The sequence below is a fragment of the Microcebus murinus genome, chromosome 16 (genome assembly GCF_040939455.1).
Source record: "Microcebus murinus isolate Inina chromosome 16, M.murinus_Inina_mat1.0, whole genome shotgun sequence".
Taxonomy (NCBI): domain Eukaryota; kingdom Metazoa; phylum Chordata; class Mammalia; order Primates; family Cheirogaleidae; genus Microcebus; species Microcebus murinus.
Window position 1 is genome coordinate 64,084,098 of NC_134119.1, and position 19,247 is coordinate 64,103,344.

Sequence of the window (19,247 nt, forward strand, 5' to 3'; positions counted from 1 at the left end):
TATATTCGACTGTATTCCTAGCACCTGGAATTCTGCCCGGCTCAACAAATATGTTTAAGGAAGAATGAATAAGTCACTATCCTCATGAACATTATTTGACAGCAACCGTGAAGCAGCAATAATAATTGTCCTTGTTCCGGCACTTGTTGGCCTAGCTGCTGTGTGTCGAGCGCCAGGAACTGGCCTAAACAGTTTTTTGTTCAAGCCTCATAGTACTTTATACCATTAGCACGCCCATTTTTCGGATGAGGAAACTGAGGCCCCGTGGGGAGAAGTAACTCGCCGCGTAGGAGCCCAGGCCTCGTCTGCCTCCCAAGCCCGCGGGTTTGGGCTTAGTGGAAGGACATCCTGGGGGCTCAGAGCTCAGGATCCGTCCTGAGCAGGAGCTGGACTCTCAACTCTGCCTCTAAGCGGCCGCGAGTCTTTATTCTGCCTTGATCCTGCCGAGCTGGGTCTGTCTGCATGCCTCAGTTTCCCCGCCTGTGAGCCGCGGGCGCCGGGCGCCACGGAGCAGGCGCGGAGGAGGGGCAGGGACCGGCCCTGCCGGCCGGGCCAGCGGGGCGGGCGGAGGCCCCTCCCGCGCGTCCCCGGCGTGGACGTAGGCGCCGCGGGCTTCCCCTTCCGACCCCGCAGGGCGGCGCGGCCACCGGGGGTTCCTGCGCGGCGCGCGGCATCGGCACTCGCGGCCCGGCCGGCGAGCGGGGAGGAGCCGCGCCCGCCCGGGCCCAGCTGCCCGGCATGGCCGGACGCCCGCCCTCCGCGCGGCTGCCGCTGGTGCTGTGGCTGCTGTCGCTGTCCTGGTCGCCCTCGGGAGCCGGTGAGTGACCCCCCACTCCCGGGCGCGGTTGGGGGGCCCCCGCCCCGCCCCCGCCCCGTCTCTCGGCGCCCAGCCGGCCGGCTCGCGGCTCTGGGGTTGGGGGGGCCCTCCGGACCGAGCGCCCCGACCCGCACCTCCGCCCTCACCCCACTCCGCCGGGGTTGGGACGGGCGCCGGCCGGGCGGGGGCCCGACCCTCCTCTCTCCGCCGCTGCCGGGAAGCCGTCGCAGTTGGGTCCCGAGATTTCCCCAGAGGCCCGGGGTCTCCGGGAAAACCAGCCGAGCGTGACTCACGCAGGGTCGCCCTGCCTCCCGCTCCTGCTCCCGCGCCCCTGCAGCCTGCCTCCTCCCGACCCAGCACGGCCGACAGGGGCAGGGTCCCCCGCCCGGCCCCCGCTGGCTCCCAGGGCCTGGCCATGCATTCATCCCTAAATCCGTAATCCATCCCGGCACGTTTTGAACACCTGCCGCGTGCCAGGCAGCCTTCCAAGTGCCGAGGATTCGGCTTTGAGATCAGACGGCCCTGGTTTCAAAACTCAGCTTTTGGCATTTAAAACCTGTGTGGCTTCGGGAAAGTGACCTGAGCTCTCTGTTTCCGTGAAATGGGGGTGGGGAAGATCGGCCTTGTAAGGCTATGTCTCGGGAGAGTACCTGGGCTGGGGGTTCAAAGTTCACTTACTCAGGGCCACACAGCGAGGCAATGGTAGAGCCCGCATTCGAACCCAGACCCCAGACCAGCGTGCTCAACTCCCCGCTATTACCTCGTGTCCAAACTGTGCCCTCCCTCCACCCAGCACTGGCCCAGGCCCTTGGTCTACTAACGCCCCCACCCCACTTCCTCTTCCTCATAAGTTATCATGATTATAATCACCATTATATAGTGCTTATCATCATTTATTTCATCATTTAATCCTCCCAACAACCCCTAATATCACCCCCATTTTACAGATAAGGAAACTGAGGCTCAGAGGAGTGAAACCATTTGCGCAAGGGCCCACGGCCACCGTGCTGGGGCTGCGGTTCAAAGCACTTTACTCCTGCCCTCCTTCTCCGGATCTTATTATTATGAATAAAAGTGCACAGGATTATGACATATTAATGTCACTAAGAGCTAACACAGGATGAGGACCCCCTGTCTGCTGGGGCCCTCGGCAGGAAGGTTTTCGTGTAGGCTCTGGCGGATTAGAGGTCAGGCTCTGAGTACAGATGGCCCAGGTTCAAATCCCCGGTCTGCTGATAACCGCCCCTGCATGATTTTGAGGAAACCGCAGTCTGTTTCCTTCTCCCCTTCTACCAAGGGATGCTAATGAGATTGCTTGAGGTTAAATGCTGAGAGATATTTGAAACGCTTAAAATAGCTACTGATCTGTGTTCACTGTAATAAGTCCCATTTTACAAACTAGGAAAAAGAATCACAGAGAAGTTAAGTAACCTGCCTGAAGCCTCACACCAGAGATCAAAACCCTGGGCCATAATTGTGTCGCTTCCTGTGACAGGACCCACCACACCCGTCCCCCCACCGCCACCCAAACTTTCTCCCAACCTGAGTCCATCCAGAGTAACACCGTATTTCATGGACTCTAAGCCCCACAGTTTCTGCTCGTTTTCCACACTGGGGATGCTCTAACCAGGGACAAGGAGTTGTGCTGTAAGTGACAAGTCATGTACACTTTAAAATGGCTTACATGGTAAATTTGATGTTTTGATTTCCAATTTTAAAAATCGACGATGGTGAGATAGAGAAAATACTTTAATAGTAGCAGGAAATACGGTAATGGCAGCCGCAGGGAAGGCGCGACTGAGGCCGGACCGGGTTGCAGACTCATCCCGGATGCCCCAACCTTCCTCCCCGGCCCCGACCCCTGGGGGCTGCGGGCCCCAGTCTGCAGGTGCACGCCCAGGTCCCCGGCCACCCTGTCTAGGCTGGGGGCGCCGGGGTCTGACCTGCCTCTGATTTCGCCCCCAGGAACGGGGACAGTCGAAGTGCAAGCGCCGGCCCAAGTGCGTGGCCTCTTGGGCGGCAACGTGACGCTGCAGTGCCACCTCCAGCTACCGGATTCCAGCGTGCAAGTGACGCAGGTGACGTGGATGCGGCGGCAGCAGCCGGCGGGGCAGCCCAGCAGCGTGGCGGTCTACCACCCTGCTCGGAGGGCCTGGTACTTCGACCCGGAGCGGGTGCAGTTCCCGGCTGCCAGGGCGGGCGGCGAGCTGCGCGACGCCTCGCTGGCGGTGTCCCAGCTGCGGGTGGAGGACGAAGCCAACTACACCTGTCAGTTCGCCACCTTCCCACACGGCAGCAGGAGCGCCAGCACCGCGCTCCAGGTGCTCGGTGAGCAGGAGGGGCCGCGGGCGAATGAAAGGAGGGGCTGGGGGAGGGGAGGAGCAGGGAGGAGGAGGGGCTGGCAGGGAGGGACAGTCCCTCCACCGCAGGGACTCTGTGGGGACGAAAGGAGGGTGGGGCAGTTGGGGGTGCAGAATGGGAGGAGGTCGTGGGGTCCCCGCTGGGCAGGGGAGAGTACAGACCTTCCAGAACAAAGATCTTTTTGAAGACTGAAAGCAGATTGTCCCAGGGGGGAGGGGAGGGGACATCGGGAGGGACCTGGGAAGGAAGGAGACCTGGGTGGTTTCTTCTGGGTCCGCCCTTTTCTCTTCAGTACGAGGGCTGGGGACAGTAGTGCCGCCCTCAGAAAGCTGCCCAGTCCTGAGGGTCCTGGGGGGTCTACCCAGAGGAAGCGCTTAGAACAGAGGTGCTTCCTGGGATGACCCACTGCCAGCCTCTTAGCGCGGCCAGTTATTGTCGCTCCCTTTGGTGAAGAAGGAGGAAGTTGAAACAGAGACAGGTGGGAGAGCAGGGATCCTGGCTCCCTGGAGTGAGGGGTTCACTTACACAAGCACCATAGTGTCCTCCTGTTGGGACTTGAGCAAGCAGTCTCTGTGCCTCAGTGTCCTCAGCGGTGGGATGGGAATCGCCATGAGGATTCATAAGAGCTGACCTTTTTCTTTTCTTGGCTTATGTGCCAGGAGCTGTTCCAGGCCTGGGCATGAGGAACTCATGATGTCAAGGGCCCGGAATAGTTCCTGGCACTCAGCGCCAGACCAAAAGCAGCTCTTGTCACTCTAACCGGCCTGGGATTCCAGGCATTATGGTTTAAGAGGAAGGTCAGACAGAAACTGTGAGTCAGGTTAAGGAGAAATCTTAAGTAAATACGAACACAGGTCACAATGGGGGAGGAACTTAGTGAAGCCCCAGGCTTGGGAATCACCAGAATTGGTCAAGGTAGTTTTGGAGTCAGACAGACCTTTTGCTTATAGCTGCGTGACCTTGGGCCAGTCACTTCCCCTCTCGACTTCCAGGGCTCAGCCCCCCCTGGCCCCCAGCCTCAGGCTCAGGCACCCCCATCCCAGCCCTGCCCACTCTGGGTCTTTACCGCCTGGGGGAGAGTCTGCCTTCTCCTTGGACTGTGTACCCCAGGAGGTCAGAGCCAGGTCCCCAGCATTGCCCAATAAATAACATTTATTGAGCACTTACTATATGCCAAGTACCTGCATATTCTCATTGCCTGTGATCCCATCATTATCCCCAGTAGACAGATAAGGAAACTGAGGCACAGACTTGCGCAAGGCCATCTTGCTGCTCAGGGACAGAGCAGGGGTTTGAACCATGCCATCCTATACCCTTAATGAACACCCCTCTTCTGCTGCGGAGGGGTTTGTTGGATAACTGCCAGTCTGGGGTGACCTGTCCCTTTTGTTCCTCTCCCAGCCCAGCCCCAGAACACAGCCGAGGCCCAGGAGGTCCCACCCAGCCTGCTCACCTCGGGGCCTGTGCCCGTGGCCCGCTGCGTGTCCACAGGGGGTCGCCCGCCCGCCCGAATCACCTGGTCCCCAGACCTGAATGGAGTAGTCGATAAGAGCCAGGTGCCAGGGCCCCTGCCCGGCACATTCACCGTCACCAGCCTCTTGACCCTCAAGCCCTCAAGCCAAGTGGACGGCAAGAATGTCACCTGCACAGTGGAGCACGAGAGCCTGGAGGAGCCCGACTTGCTGCCGGTGACCCTCAACGTGTCCTGTGAGTGTGCCCACGTGCGGGCCAGGGCCACAACCACTGCCAGGCCACCACCATCGCCCCTTCGTCTACACCGGCTCCCCAGGCCACTGTTGACATGTCTCTATCATCCACCCTCGCTCGCTGACTACTGTCTACACACCCCATCCCCAATTGTCTACACCAGCTCCCCTGGGCCACTAACAGCACTCTCCCTATTGTCCATACCAGCTACTTAGGCCACAGTCAACGCTGGTCATCTGCCCTGGTTCCCCCAGCCTCTGTCTACACTGATTCCCCATACTGTCTATACTGGCTTCCTGTGTTATGAGTGCTCAAGAGGCCTTTGCTCACAGGACACCCAAGACACACCTGGCCCAGGCGACTCGGGAAAACCAGTAGAGGAAGGCAGGCCCTGAGGAGCAGCCCTCTCTGTGTCCCCGCCCTCCCAGACCCTCCACGCCCGCTGTGCTCAGGCTGCTTCTGCTGTGGTGTCGACGGCACACATCTTTAGACCCCTCCGAAGGCTCCTTGTCTCTGAACCTGTGTGTCCATCTATCCCCAGACGCCCCCGAGGTCAACATCTCTGGCTATGACGGCGGCTGGTACCTCGGCCAGAGTACAGCCACCCTGACCTGCAGCGCCCGCAGCAACCCGGCGCCTGTGCACTACAGCTGGAGCACGTGAGTCCCGGCAGACCCGGATCCGGGTCTGGGGGGGAGGGGCTGGGGCTGGAACCCTGGGTCTGAAGGAGGAGGGGCTGGGGCTGGACCCCTGGGTCTGGGGGGGGAGGGGCTGGGGCTGGACCCCTGGGTCTGGGGGACGAGGGGCTGGGGCTGGACCCCTGGGTCTGAGGGAGGAGGGGCTGGGGCTGGACCCCTGGGTCTGAGGGGGGAGGGGCTGGGGCTGGACCCCTGAGTCTGAGGGGGGAGGGGCTGGGGCTGGACCCCTGGGTCTGAGGGGGGAGGGGCTGGGGCTGGACCCCTGGGTCTGAGGGGGGAGGGGCTGGGGCTGGACCCCTGGGTCTGAGGGGGGAGGAGCTGGGGCTGGACCCCTGGGTCTGAGGGGGGAGGGGCTGGGGCTGGACCCCTGGGTCTGAGGGGGGAGGAGCTGGGGCTGGACCCCTGGGTCTGAGGGGGGAGGGGCTGGGGCTGGACCCCTGGGTCTGAGGGGGGAGGGGCTGGGGCTGGACCCCTGAGTCTGAGGGGGGAGGAGCTGGGGCTGGACTCCTGGGTCTGAGGGGGGAGGGGCTGGGGCTGCACCCCTGGGTCTGAGGGGGGAGGGGCTGGGGCTGGACCCCTGGGTCTGAGGGAGGAGGGGCTGGGGCTGGACCCCTGGGTCTGAGGGAGGAGGGGCTGGGGCTGGACCCCTGGGTCTGAGGGAGGAGGGCTGGGGCTGGACCCCTGGGTCTGAGGGAGGAGGGGCTGGGGCTGGACCCCAGGTCTGAGGGAGGAGGGGCTGGGGCTGGACCCCTGGGTCTGATGGAGGAGGGGCTGGGGCTGCACCCCTGGGTCTGAGGAGGAAGGGGCTGGGGCTGCACCCCTGGGTCTGAGGGGGGAGGGGCTGGGGCTGGACTCCTGGGGCTGAGGGAGGAGCGGGGATTCAGGAAAGTAAAAAGAAAAAAAGTTGGCTTTAGGCCCCTGGTAAAATTTCCGTCTTGGAACTGCAGAGTTCACTGGTTGGTCTGGTCCAGGCTCACAGATGCACCTGCTCTTTGGGGTGTCCCTGCTCTGTGCTCGTCCCCTCATCCCTTGTGACCAGGCAGTTGACACTGTCACTGTGCCAGGTTAAGGATCAGCCAGGAGAGAGCAGGCACAGTTCTCGGGTCTGTGTCTGGCTCCAAACCCGATCGCCTCAGCCCCTGAGCTGTAACCTCGGCCCCGTCACCTGGTGTCACCTGCTCAGTCACCTCTGACGAAGCAAGTGCCATCCCTGTCGCCTAGATGAGAAAGTTGAGGCTCAAAGCAGTAAGATTTCCCCAAATTCATACTGAGGCTGGGGTTAAGAGGAGGGGAAGGCAAAGGTGAAGGGATGGATTATTTTACATAATTTTATTGGGCCTTTTTCCTCATTACAAAAATAACTTGTGCCCGTTGTAGAAACTTCAGACAGTACAGTTATGAGCAAGGAGAAGACGGTAGCACCTGTAGTCAAGCGCACCCAGCCGCTTCCAGAAATATCCACTATTACTCTATTATATATCCTATCATCTCTGTGTTTCTAAACAAAAAGTAGAATTGTGCTGTAAGTACAATTTTAGAACTTTAACTTTTGAACACCTTTCCATGTCAAAGCACACAGTTCCCGCAATCTCACGTTCCCTGACATTTTACTAGGAAGATTATTATTTTTTGTTTTTTGAGACAGAGTCTCGCTTGTTGACCAGGCTAAAGTGAGTGCCGTGGTGTCAGCCTAGCTCACAGCAACCTCAAACTCCTGGGCTCAAGCAATCCTCCTGCCTCAGCCTCTCTAGTAGCTGGGACTACAGGCATGTGCCACCATGCCCGGCTAATTTTTTTCTCTATATATTAGTTGGCCAATTAATTTCTTTCTATTTATAGTGGAAACAGCGGTCTCACTCTTGCTCAGGCTGGTTTTGAACTCCTGACCTTGAGCAATCCGCCCGCCTTGGCCTCCCAGAGTGCTAGGATTACAGGCATGAGCCACCGTGCCCGGCCAACTAGGAAGATTTTTAATCATACAGAAAAATCTTCCAGAATCTTCCAGGAAACACTTAAAATTCCACGACATGGATTCTCCCCCAAACACCTTCCTGTGTTTGCTCTGTCACGTCCTGTCCTCAAGTCCGTCCCTCTGTCCACCCATCAAGCTGCCTTGTCTTGAGTGCATCTCAAAGTGCCCACTGCCCCTTTGTGAATGTCATATGTGGAACTCGTCATATGTGCACGCCATCGATTATTTAACCGGTCCCTAACATGGGACACGAAGGTCGCTTTTCAGTTTTCACTCTGCAAATGCCATGGGGGTGACCAGCGCCCACCACCGTCCTCTGCGGCTAGTGCAGTCACTTGTCAGTGGGTGGAACTGCCCATCGATGGGGGTTGACAGATGGTGGCTTTACCGTCCCGTCTCCTCCCCCTCTGCGCATTGAGCAGTTCCTTGACTGCCTCCTGGGCGCCAGGTGCTATTGGTTAATAACACCGAGCAGATTTCCTCCCCTGCGGAGCTCCCGTCCTAGTGGGCAGAGGCACAAAAGCAAGATGAAGTCAACCGTGTGGCGTGTCCAGGGGCCATAGTGCCGTGGGAAAGATGTAGCAGGCAGGGATGGGAAGGGTGGTCTTCGCGGTTGAAACAGGGTGGCCTAGGAAGGTGTCGCCGAGGTGACGTCCCAGCAGAGGCCTGAAGGAGGTGAGGGTGAGCTATGCTTGTGTCTGGGGGAAAAGCATTCAGGCACAGGGAACAGCGTATGCAAACCCATTTCTGTCCATCAGTCCCTGCATACGCAAACACCCTGGAAATCTGACTGGAGTGTTTGAGGGCCAGCAAGGAAGCCACTGCGGATGCAGAGACGGGAGCAGAGGGGAGAGGACTGGCTAACGTGGGCAGAGGGGGCGAGGCAGAGCCACGGAGGGCTCTGAGCAGAGGGGTGAGGCAAGCCGATTTAGGGTTCACGGGCGACCTCTGGTGGCCGTATATGGAACAGACAAGGGGGTCAGGGTGGAAACCGAGCCCAGCAAGGACCCCCACCCTGACCCCGTGCGGTGTCCAGGAGGTGGGCGTGGGGGCCCCGAGAAGCAGGGGGGAGGTGGGGCCACGGGACTTGCGGATAGGCTGGATCTGGGCACGAAAGGAAGAGGAGCCCGGGACTCCAGAGTTGCTCGCAGCTTACATCATAGAGGGCGAGAGGGTTTCCGGCCCAGAGTGCGTGCTCAATTACTGCCACCCTCGGCCTCCAGCAGGGACAACTCACTCACTCGTCTGTCTCTCCCAGGGCCGCTGGTCCCCTACCACCCTCCGCGGAGCCCCAGGGCCCCCAGCTCCTGATCAAGTCTGTGGACAAGTCGACCAACACAACTTTCATCTGCAACGTCACCAACGCCGTAGGGACCGGCCAGGGGGAGCTGACCATCGTGCTCAGTGGTGAGGAGCTCCCCGGGTGGGGAGAACAGAGGGGCCAAAGGGGTCGCTCTGAGAGAGAGGCCCGGGTGTGGCCCCTGGTGAAGGAAGCCCTGGAATGCTCTCTGACTCCCACCCTTCCCCTGGGCCCTCTCACGAAAGGGCCGACGGGGCCAGCTTTGCTCTCCTGTTAATGCAGTCTGTACCACTGGTACCATTGTTCAGCCATCTGGATACACCCCTGTGACAAACCCAGGCAGGGGTAGCTGTGAGATGTCTTTTCCGAGGGACCCAGAAAGGTCTTTCCAAATATATTAGGCAGAACTCTATCAATTGCAATTGACAGAAGTACAACTCAAAGTAGTCTAAGCCAAAAAAAAAAAAGTATTGAAAATCACCTTCAGGTATGGTTAGATCCAGGTGCTCCAACAACCCAGGGACTTTTTTTTTTTTTTAAATATCTCTTATCTCTGCTTTTCTTTATGCTAGCTTTATTCTCAGGCAGGCTCTGTCCTTGGGGAAGCAAGATGGCCATCAGCAGCTACAGACTCACATCCTATCACTTTAGCAATCCCAGGGGAAAGAACACACCACTTTCAATCAGCTATAGCCAAAATCCCAGGGCTGGCTCTCATTGGCTCAACTTAGGCCATCCCCCACCTATGAACCAATCACAGCAGCCAAGGATAATGGGATGTTCTGATTGGCCGGGCCCTGAGTCAAAGTTATATGCTAGGAACCAGAGGGTGGGGTCAAGTCCACCTGCATCGTATAGACTGAGGGGGGTGGAGTGGTAGCTTCCCTAAGGGAAATTCAAGGAGCCATTCCAAATGAGGGGCAACGTTTGGCAGGAAGGTGAAAACCCCAGAAGTTTCCTTACTGAAATACCTATTTCCTTCTTCTCTTCCAGAGCAGCCAGACCCAGACAGGTCCTCTGTGGTCGCCATCGCCGTGTGTGTGACACTCCTTGTGGTGGCAGTCGTGCTGGGGGTGCTGCTGCGGATCCGGCGGTCCAGATCAGCCCGTGAGTTCCTTCTTATTTGGAACCCCCACCTGTCTGCCATGAACGAGCATCACCAGAGGTGCCATAATTGAGCACCTACTATGTGCCCGCCTCACGTGCAGCCTGTCACTGAATCCTCACCCCAGTGCCATGAGGCTTCCCCCACTTGACAGATGAGGACACAAGACCAGGGAGTCTTGTTCATTGGTTCATTTTACAAATATTTAGGGAGTCAGGGGAAGATCACATGGTCCTTGAGGACTTTGGCTTTTTAATTCGGGTGACATGGGAGCCCCTGCCAGACGGAGGGGAGGTGGAATAGTATTCAACCCCCAGCGTTAGTCCATCCACCTTGCTCAGGAGTGGCCTGGGGGCGAGGGGTGTGGCAGGAACGGCCCCCCACCCCCACCCCATCCTCTGCTCTAATAAGGGCCCGGTGCTTTCCAACCTCAACGGATCCGTGCAGGCCGGTCCCCTGCCTGGAGCGCCCTCCCATGGCACTTCCGGCAAAGCGGTCCGGCTCCTTCTGTAATCAGAAGAGCTACGTTTTACGTTTCACGGAGCACTTTCTGTGTGCAGGCACCTTCTGTGTACAACCTCCCTGAATGCTCACGGCCACCCAGAAAATTAGGTCCTCCGTGAGCCCCACTTTGCAGATGAGGAAGTGTTTTGCTCTGAGCAGTGAAATTATCTGACGGTCGTACAACTGGAAAGTGGCTTTTTCCATCAACCGCTAAACACAACTGCCCCTCACAGCCCAGCTGGATGCCTCCTCCTCCAGGAAGTCCTCCTTGACCCCCGGGAGTGGGCTGAGCACCCACTCTGGGCTCCCCGCCCCCCCAGCCTGGCCCACTCTGGGGCCTTGTCTGTCTTCACCAGGCAGAGCTGGTGCTGTCGCGGTCACGTCTGTGTCCCCTAGCGCCACCTGGCAACGGGCCATGCACAAAGGAGGCACTGGAGGGAGTGTTTGCTGAGTGAATGTGTCAACTCCAGAGCCAGATGGCCTGTGTCTGGGCCCCCACTCTACTGCTTCATTAGCTATGTCACCATGAGCAAATGGCTTCATCTCTGTGACTCAGTTTCCTCATCTGTCGGGGGGCGCTGACTGTACCTGATAATATGGGCAGGGCACTCGGTGCAGCATTTGGCACATTGTAAGCCACGTGCTGGGTATCTGTTAGCTGTGACTGTCATTGCTGTTGTTAGTATTATTATTATTATCATTAACATAAGCTCCATGAGAGCGGGGATTTTTGTCTGTTTTATTCACAGCTAATGTCCCCAGCGCCTAGAATGCTCCTGGCACAAAGTAGACATTTACCACTTGCTGAATACTACTACTATTTGCTGGAACAGACCCCTCTTTGATAGTGGAGGAACCTGAGGCAGAGGCACAGAGAGGTTAAGTCATTTTTCCAAAGTCACACAGCTCCTAAAGAACAGAGATGGGATTTGAACCCATGCAGAGCCCATGCCCAATGAATACTTATTTATACTTAATAACCAAATGGCTAACTGGATGACCCAATCCTTAAAGAACGTGCACCCCACCCCTGGCTGACAAACGTATAAACCACTGAGGGAAGTGGTGCCTGCATGGAATAACAGAGGCAGGAATTAGAAGTTTGGGGCCCCTGGCCGGGCGTGGTGGCTCACGCCTGTAATCCTAGCACTCTGGGAGGCCGAGGCGGGCAGATTGCTCGAGGTCAGGAGTTTGAAACCAGCCTGAGCAAGAGCGAGACCCCGTCTCCACTATAAATAGAAAGAAATTAATTGGCCAACTAATATATATAGAAAAAAAATTAGCCGGGCATGGTGGCGCATGCCTGTAGTCCCAGCTACTCGGGAGGCTGAGGCAGGAGGATTGCTTGAGCCCAGGAGTTTGAGGTTGCTGTGAGCTAGGCTGACGCCATGGCACTCTAGCCTGGGCAACAGAGTGAGACTCTGTCTCAAAAAAAAAAAAAAAAAAAAAAAAAAGAGAAGTTTGGGGACCCTGACACCCACAGGTGTCCTCTTCGCTGTGCTTCCCAGGATGTCGTTCCCTCCTGACCAATCCCCCTCCTGTTTCCCCAGGTCAGGAGCGCAGCAGACCCTCGGCTAACGGGGTAAGTGCAGTGGTGACGCTGAGGAGGGTATGGGGCCACCACGGAGCAGAAGTCTGCAAACGCTGCCGGGGCCTGGCATCAGGGGCCTGGGTCTTGTCTTCCCAGCCCTCCTGCCGGGCTGAGCGCCCCCTGGAGCTTGCAAACGCAGCCCACTGAGAGTGTGGTCTGGTGGGCTTGTGCTGGGGCGTAGAGATCTGCACTTCAGTGTCCCCCCCTCCCCTGCCCAAGACCCAGGGGCTCACCCTTGGCCATGCTTTGAGCACCGCCCTGGCTTCCAGGGAGGGGCAGACGGCCGCCCCGCAGCATTTTGCATGTTGGGCTTCCCTGGGAGGGTTTTGTTTGATTTTGTTTAAAAGGGCCCCAAGGCTGCTCAAGGTCAGGAGTTCTAAACCAGCCTGAGCAAGAGCGAGACCCCGTCTCTACCATAAATAGAAAGAAATTAATTGGCCAACTGATACATATAGAAAAAATTAGCCGGGCATGGTGGTGCATGCCTGTAGTCCCAGCTTTGGGAGGCTGAGGCAGGAGGATTGCTTGAGCCCAGGAGTTTGAGGTTGCTGTGAGCTAGGCTGACGCCACGGCACTCACTCTAGCCTGGGCAACAAAGCGAGACTCTGTCTCAAAAAATAAAATAAAATAAATAAATAAATAAAAGGGCCCCACGGCTAACGTTTGAATACCCGCTTCTAGACCATCTACTTGGCCGTGAGCACTGAAGGCGGGGGTCCCCAGGATACGCAGAGAGAGGAGGGCACGCGGTGACAGCGTCGGGACTGAATGGGAGAGAGGCCGGAGCCGGCGAGGTCGTGTGTCTCCTAGCTGGGCCCCACCCCGGTGGATGAAGACACCCCCTCCGAAGACACTGGCCACCCTCCCCCAGGCCGGACCTCACAACAGTGGGGGCCGGTGCAAGTTCCAAGGTCGCCAAGACCACCGTCGGGTTCCACCGTTCACAAGAAGGACTCACAGAACTAACTGGCAGGGTGGCAGGGCCGGGATCCACGGGGTGACAAGGCCAGAGCGGCCACACAGAGCTGTGTCCCCAGCGCCCAGCTATGTCCCCAGTCGGGTGGGCAAAGGGAGATCGGTCGCTTCGCTGAACATTGTCTGTCTCCAGCCATCAGCCTATTTATTGCACTACTAAAGCCTATTATTTATTTGTTACACCTCGTGTGGCTGTGTGCGGCGGGGGTCTCTGGTGGAAATTAAGGAGAGCCCAAGTCTCGTGTGACCTGTCACCGAGTGGGATGGGACCAGAGGTGCGGAGACAAGACCCCAAGTCAAGAAGGTCACGAGGGCACAAGTCCCTGATACTGTCAGACACCATGGTGAGAGTTCATCCCTGTCTCTCTCCCTCTCTCTCTCCCACTGTTTAATTAGATAGTACATAAACATCCCAAAATTAAAAGTTTAAAAAAAAGACATCAGGGATCCACTTGGAGTTAATTGGTGTGCAAACTATAAGGTAAGGGTCCGGCTTTCACTCTTTTTTTTTTTTTTTTTTTTTTTTTTGAGACAGAGTCTCGCTTTGTTGCCCAGGCTATGGTGAGTGCTGTGGCGTCAGCCTAGCTCACAGCAACCTCAAACTCCTGGGCTCAAGCAATCCTTCTGCCTCAGCCTCCCAAGTAGCTGGGACTACAGGCATGCGCCACCATGCCCAGCTAATTTTATATATATATATTAGTTGGCCAATTAATTTCTTTCTATTTTTATCATAGAGACGGGGTCTTGCTCAGGCTGGTTTTGAACTCCTGACCTTGAGCAATCCGCCCGCCTCGGCCTCCCAGAATGCTAGGATTACAGGCGTGAGCCACCGCTCCCGGCCCCGGCTTTCACTCTTGCATGTGGATATCCAGTTTTACACAGCATAGTGAATGGATTTAATGCCACTGAATTGTACACATAAAATGGCTAAAACAGCAACTTTTATGTTATCTCTAGTTTACCACAATTTTTAAAAAATGAATCATGTCATATGCCAAAAAGCCATTGAACAGCACACCTTAAGATAGGTGAGGTGGGCCGGGCGCGGTGGCTCACGCCTGTAATCTCAGCACTCTGGGAAGCTGAGGCCAGAGGTTCGCTCGAGGTCAGGAGTTTGAGACCAGCCTGAGCAAGAGCAAGACGCTGTCTCTACCAAAAATAGGAAAAAATTAGCTGGGCATGGTGGCGCATGCCTGTAGTCCCAGCTACTCGGGAGGCTGAGGCAGGAGGATCGCTTGAGCCCAGGAGTTTGAGGTTGCTGTGAGCTAGGCTGACGTCACAGCACTCACTCTAGCCTGGGCAACAAAGCGAGACTCTGTCTCAAAAAAAAAAAAAAAAAGATAAATGAACTGTATCACTACCAACTCACTCTCTCCCTGTGCTGGAGGTCAGAGGTCTGAAGTGAGAGCTAGAATCAGGGTGTGGGCAGGGCCACGCCCCTTTCTGGAGGCTCCGGGGGTGAACCCATGTCCTCGTCTCCCCAGCTTCTAGAAGCCACCGCAGTCCTCGGCTCATGGCCCCTGTCGCGTCACCTTCTTCCTCCTCTGACCTTTTTGCCTTCCTCTTACAAGGGCCCTGTGATTGCACTGAGGAAATGCAGAGCCATCTCCCATCTTCACGTCCTTAATCACTTCTCCGGAGTCCCTTCTCATAGGCCCCAGGGATTAATTAGCACCTGGATATTTTGGGGGACTCATTATTCTGCCTGCCACTCCACCCTGGGTGCCTGCTGCACCACAGATAAATTGTGGTGGTATTTTCTGGTGAGTTTATTTATGCAGAGATGGTAAATAAATATATTTTTTCTTTTCTCTCTGTCTCTTTTTTTTTTTTTTCCAACAACAGGTTAATAAATCATGCACACTGATCCGCGCCTTGCTTTTATCACACACGGTTTCTGGCGATTCAGGATCCTTAGTTGTTCCTCAGTTGCCTCTTACTGCACAGGCCCCTAAGGACAGGCGTTTGTATAATGCCATTCCCAGCCTTTTGGCATTACAGTGTTGTAGAGAGTGGCTTTGCACGCTGTCACCTAAGTCACGCTGATGCGTGGTGTGGCATGCACTCCACACTCCTGCAAGTGGAACTGCCACACCAAAGACTATGTGCCCTTGTCCTTGTGATGGATATTGACACATGGTCCTCCGTAGAGCTGTGCCCATCTCTGTTCCCACCAGGGATGTAGGTGACAATTCGCTGTTTCAGGGGGACAACTCTTGGATGCCACGGAGCCAGAATTTGGGCTTATATAAACTTACACATAAAACTGAGAAAACTGGCCAGGCGCGGTGGCTCAAGCCTGTAATCCTAGCTCTCTGGGAGGCAGAGGCGGGAGGATCGCTCAAGGTCAGGAGTTCGAAACCAGCCTGAGCAAGAGCGAGACCCCGTCTCTACTATAAATAGATAGAAACTAATCGGCTAACTAATATATATAGAGAAAATTAGCCGGGCATGGTGGCGCATGCCTGTAGTCCCAGCTACTCGGGAGGCTGAGGCAGGAGGATCACTTGAGCCCAGGAGTTTGAGGTTGCTGTGAGCTAGGCTGACGCCACGGCACTCACTCTAGCCTGGGCAACAAAGCGAGACTCTGTCTCAAAAACAAACAAAAAAAACTGAGAAAACTGCAATTATTCATATCAGAGAATGGAGGGGTGGGGACCACAGGCTAAAATGCTCCAAACCCTCCCTCAGCATGGCGCCTGCCTGGGCGGGGTCGGGGGCGTCAGGCCGTTACTGTCTTGCCTTCAGGAGCTGTGACATCCCAGGAGCCTCCGGGCTGCAGATTGCTGTGGGTGAGGCTGCCTGTGCTACTGAAATTGAACTCATTAAAAAACAATTATGAAGTGACCCAGAAGTTCTACTTCTAGGTATACACCCCAAAGAATTGAATGCAAGTATGTGAAGATATATTTGTGCACGGATGTTCATAGCAGCACTATTCACAATGCCCAAAAGGTGGAAGCAACATAAATGCCCACTGAGTGACAAATAAAATGTTTTCTCCCTATATGATGGAATATTATTCAGGCATAGAAAGGAATGATGCTATGATGTGGATGAACCCTGAAAACGTTATGCCAAGTGAAAAACCAGACACAAAAAGCCACATATTGTATGATTCCATTTATATAACATATCCAGAAAAGGCAAATCCATAGAGTCAGAAAACAGATAACTGGTTGCCAAGGGCAGGCAGGAAGGGGGAGCAACCGCCTAATGGGCTCGAGGTTTCCTTTTGAGGTGATGAGAATGTTCCAGAACTACAGAGTGGTGATGGTTGCCCCATATTGTGAATCTCATAAATGCCACTGAATTGTACCCTTTAAAATTATTTAAATGGGCCAGGCGTGGTGGCTCATGCCTGTAATACTAGCACTCTGGGAGGCCAAGGTGGGCGGATTGCTCGAGGTCAGGAGTTCGAAACCAGCCTGAGCAAGAGCGAGACCCCGTCTCTACTATAAATAGAAAGAAATTAATTGGCCAACTAAAAATATATATACAAAAAATTAGCTGGGCATGGTGGCGCATGCCTGTAGTCCCAGCTACTCGGGAGGCTGAGGCAGGAGGATTGCTTGAGCCCAGGAGTTGGAGGTTGCTGTGAGCTAGGCTGACACCACGGCACTCACTCCAGCCTGGGCAGCAAAGTGAGACTCTGTCTCAAAAAATAAAATAAAATAATTAAAATGATTAATTTTATGTGTGCTTTACCACAATGAAAAATAAAATTTTTCCAGAAAAATAATTTTTTCATTTCCCAGCTCTTCACTTACTGGTAGAATTTTCAGGAACGAATTAAAGTCATGAAGTGAAGGATGGGTGTATATAAAGATATGATGAGAATGAGGGTGCTTCAACCGCCAATGGCAGAAAGCCACCTACCCACCCCCCACCCCCAACCCCTGCCACCTGCAGGCCAGGATTAAAAACAAGAAACTGGATTGTCTGGCGCTACTCCAGGCACTGTGTGTGGGGCTCAGCTCTGTTGCCTGCTGTCTGTTCTGCTTCCCTCCCACCACGTAGTGGCATCATCCTCAGGTTGGTGCCAAAATGGCTGCTGCATTCCGGGCATCGCACCCGGACTCAGACTTGGAGAAGCAGCCCACCCCTTCCTGGGCGCCCTCTGGGAACAAGAAACCTAACCCAGCAGCATCCCCTCCATCTCATTGGCCAGCACTGCCCACCACTCAACCAATCCCTGGCCAGAAAAATGGGACGGCCTGGGAGGCTTCGACCAATCCGGATCTGCCCTCTGGGGCGGGGAGAAGCCAGGATACTGCAGGGCAGAGGATGGAAGCTTCGACCTTTCTATTAGCAGTGATTATCTCTGGGTAGTTGGAAGATGTTTGAATTGAACTTTATTCTCTTCTCTTTTTTTTTAGCACTGTCTAAAGGATCTATAATAAACCTTGACTCTTCTCTTAATAATGCAAAAGGAATCAAAGTCATTATTTAAGAAGGAGGGAGAGGGAGGGAGGGAGGGAACAAGAGAGTGCGTGTTCCAGCAACTGGAAAATCTAGAATAGCTGGCCTAGCTTTATGCACTGACTGGAAATAATTTTTGCTAGGTTTGCAACCAGCTCTCTCTAGCAGACGGACAAAGGAAATCGAAAAACTGCAGCAGGAAGGATTGAGGATGGATTCTTTGGGGATGCTGACCCCACGAACACCAGCAAGAAGCCTTCCAGATTTGTTGGGGATGTGAGGAATTGGAAACCCTTGCAGGGAAAATACATTTCCCTTGAGCAGGGTCCCAAGGGGCGGGGGACAATCTGGAAGGCACAGCAAGTCCAAAGACAAGGTCAATAGTAATAACAACAATGACAGGCGTCAGGCAGAGATGGGGCGATTGGAGTCGTGAAGGACAATAGCCTAGACCTGAGGGCCCTCCCTTTAAAAGCTCTGCGTTTCTGCTTAGGGACAGGAATTTGGATTCTGAGACCATATCGTCTGCCATTTTCCTCCTTTGCCTGCAAAGTAATAGACTTCTCTTTCCTTCTCCTCAAAAAAAAACCAACCAAACAAAAAAATAAAGTGACAGGCATCATTCGTTTGCTTGACAAGCCTCTTGCAACGGTCCTCCTGACAACGCCATGAGGTGGCGACGATGATCCCCACAGAGAGGCGACAGCATTTGCCCCAAGATCCTGCAGCCGGGGGGTTGGCAGAGCCAAGCTGACAGCCGAACTCACCAGCCTCTGAGTCTGCCGCCGTTCAGCCACCTGGGCCACCCCACCCTTCCAGGTGGTTCAAAGTCAGGATTCCTGATTTGCCCCAACCCGGGGCCTCTGGAAGATGCCATCAGCTCTGACACGCTGACAACACGTGTCCAGGACACGCACGCGCAAAGGGCTGCTGCCACCCTGCACCCCAGCTTAGGGTTCTGTCTTCCTGCTAGGCCAGAAACGTCACCAGGGTGACATGCCCGCCTCAGATCCCTCAGTCCCTGCTCGCTCTGATAGACCTTCCCGAGACGATGACAAATGTTCTCTCTCTGTGCTGTTGGACGTGATAGCCACTAGTTTGAGAAACTAAATGTCTTAATGCATTTGATTTTAATGAATTTAAATGTATATTTAAATAGCCCCGTGTGGCTAACAGCTATGATATGAGAGGGCATAACTCTGTGCTGTCCAAAAGTCAAGTTCCAGCCCGACAACAGAGCTCACCACCAGGCACCATCGATTCCTCCACCTCCCCAGCCTCACACACACGCACCTGCCCCCTCCCACCCGGCCCTCCACTCGCCCAGGGTGCGGCAGCCTCCTCAGTACACCCTGAGGACGACCTCGGCCTCCACTCCTCTGCACATGTTGTCTACGCCGCCTGCTACACCTCACCCCACCCCATTCTCTGCCTCATTCTTACTCCAGGTCGAAGCTCAGATGTCCCCTCCTCCAGGAAGCCCTCAGGTGGAGTGAGGTGTGTCCCCTTGGGCTCTCCCAGACCCCTGGGCTCCTCCATCCCAGCCCTGATCACTTTGGATCCTCATTGGGGATGGGTTCTGTCCCCCAACCCCACATAGGGCTGTAAGCCTCGCGGTGGACTAAGAGCAGGGCAGGGCAGGGCGGGGCATGGTGGCTCCTGCCTGTAACCCTAGCACTCTGGGACGCCGAGGCAGGCGGATCGCTCAAGGTCAGGAGTTCGAAACCAGCCAGAGCAAGAGCGAGACCCTGTCTCTACTAAAAATAGAAAGAAATTAATTGGCCAACTAAAAATA

At 55.4% G+C, this 19,247-nt stretch overlaps 2 protein-coding genes across 3 annotated transcripts in view; both read left to right on the forward strand.

The window, feature by feature from the left end:
* BCAM (basal cell adhesion molecule (Lutheran blood group)) overlaps window positions 1–19,247 on the forward strand; it is a 366,430-nt gene that overhangs the window by 229,454 nt on the left and 117,729 nt on the right. The gene's annotated exons all lie outside the window — the stretch shown is intronic.
* PVR (PVR cell adhesion molecule) lies at window positions 586–13,210 on the forward strand. Its single transcript, XM_075993165.1, has 8 exons — window positions 586–817; window positions 2,783–3,145; window positions 4,580–4,885; window positions 5,427–5,544; window positions 8,814–8,962; window positions 9,849–9,962; window positions 12,015–12,046; window positions 12,737–13,210. Exons 1-8 carry the CDS (start codon window positions 739–741, stop codon window positions 12,806–12,808), a joined length of 1,233 nt encoding a protein of 410 aa, XP_075849280.1. The 5' UTR covers window positions 586–738; the 3' UTR covers window positions 12,809–13,210.

Excerpts from the sequence above, each read along its gene's own strand:
- PVR (XM_075993165.1), top strand. The coding sequence starts at position 739 with ATGGCCGGACGCCCGCCCTCCGCGCGGCTGCCGCTGGTGCTGTGGCTG. Across the intron at positions 3,146-4,579 it reads CACCGCGCTCCAGGTGCTCG|CCCAGCCCCAGAACACAGCC; the intron begins GTGAGCAGGAGG and ends TTCCTCTCCCAG. Across the intron at positions 5,545-8,813 it reads GTGCACTACAGCTGGAGCAC|GGCCGCTGGTCCCCTACCAC; the intron begins GTGAGTCCCGGC and ends TGTCTCTCCCAG.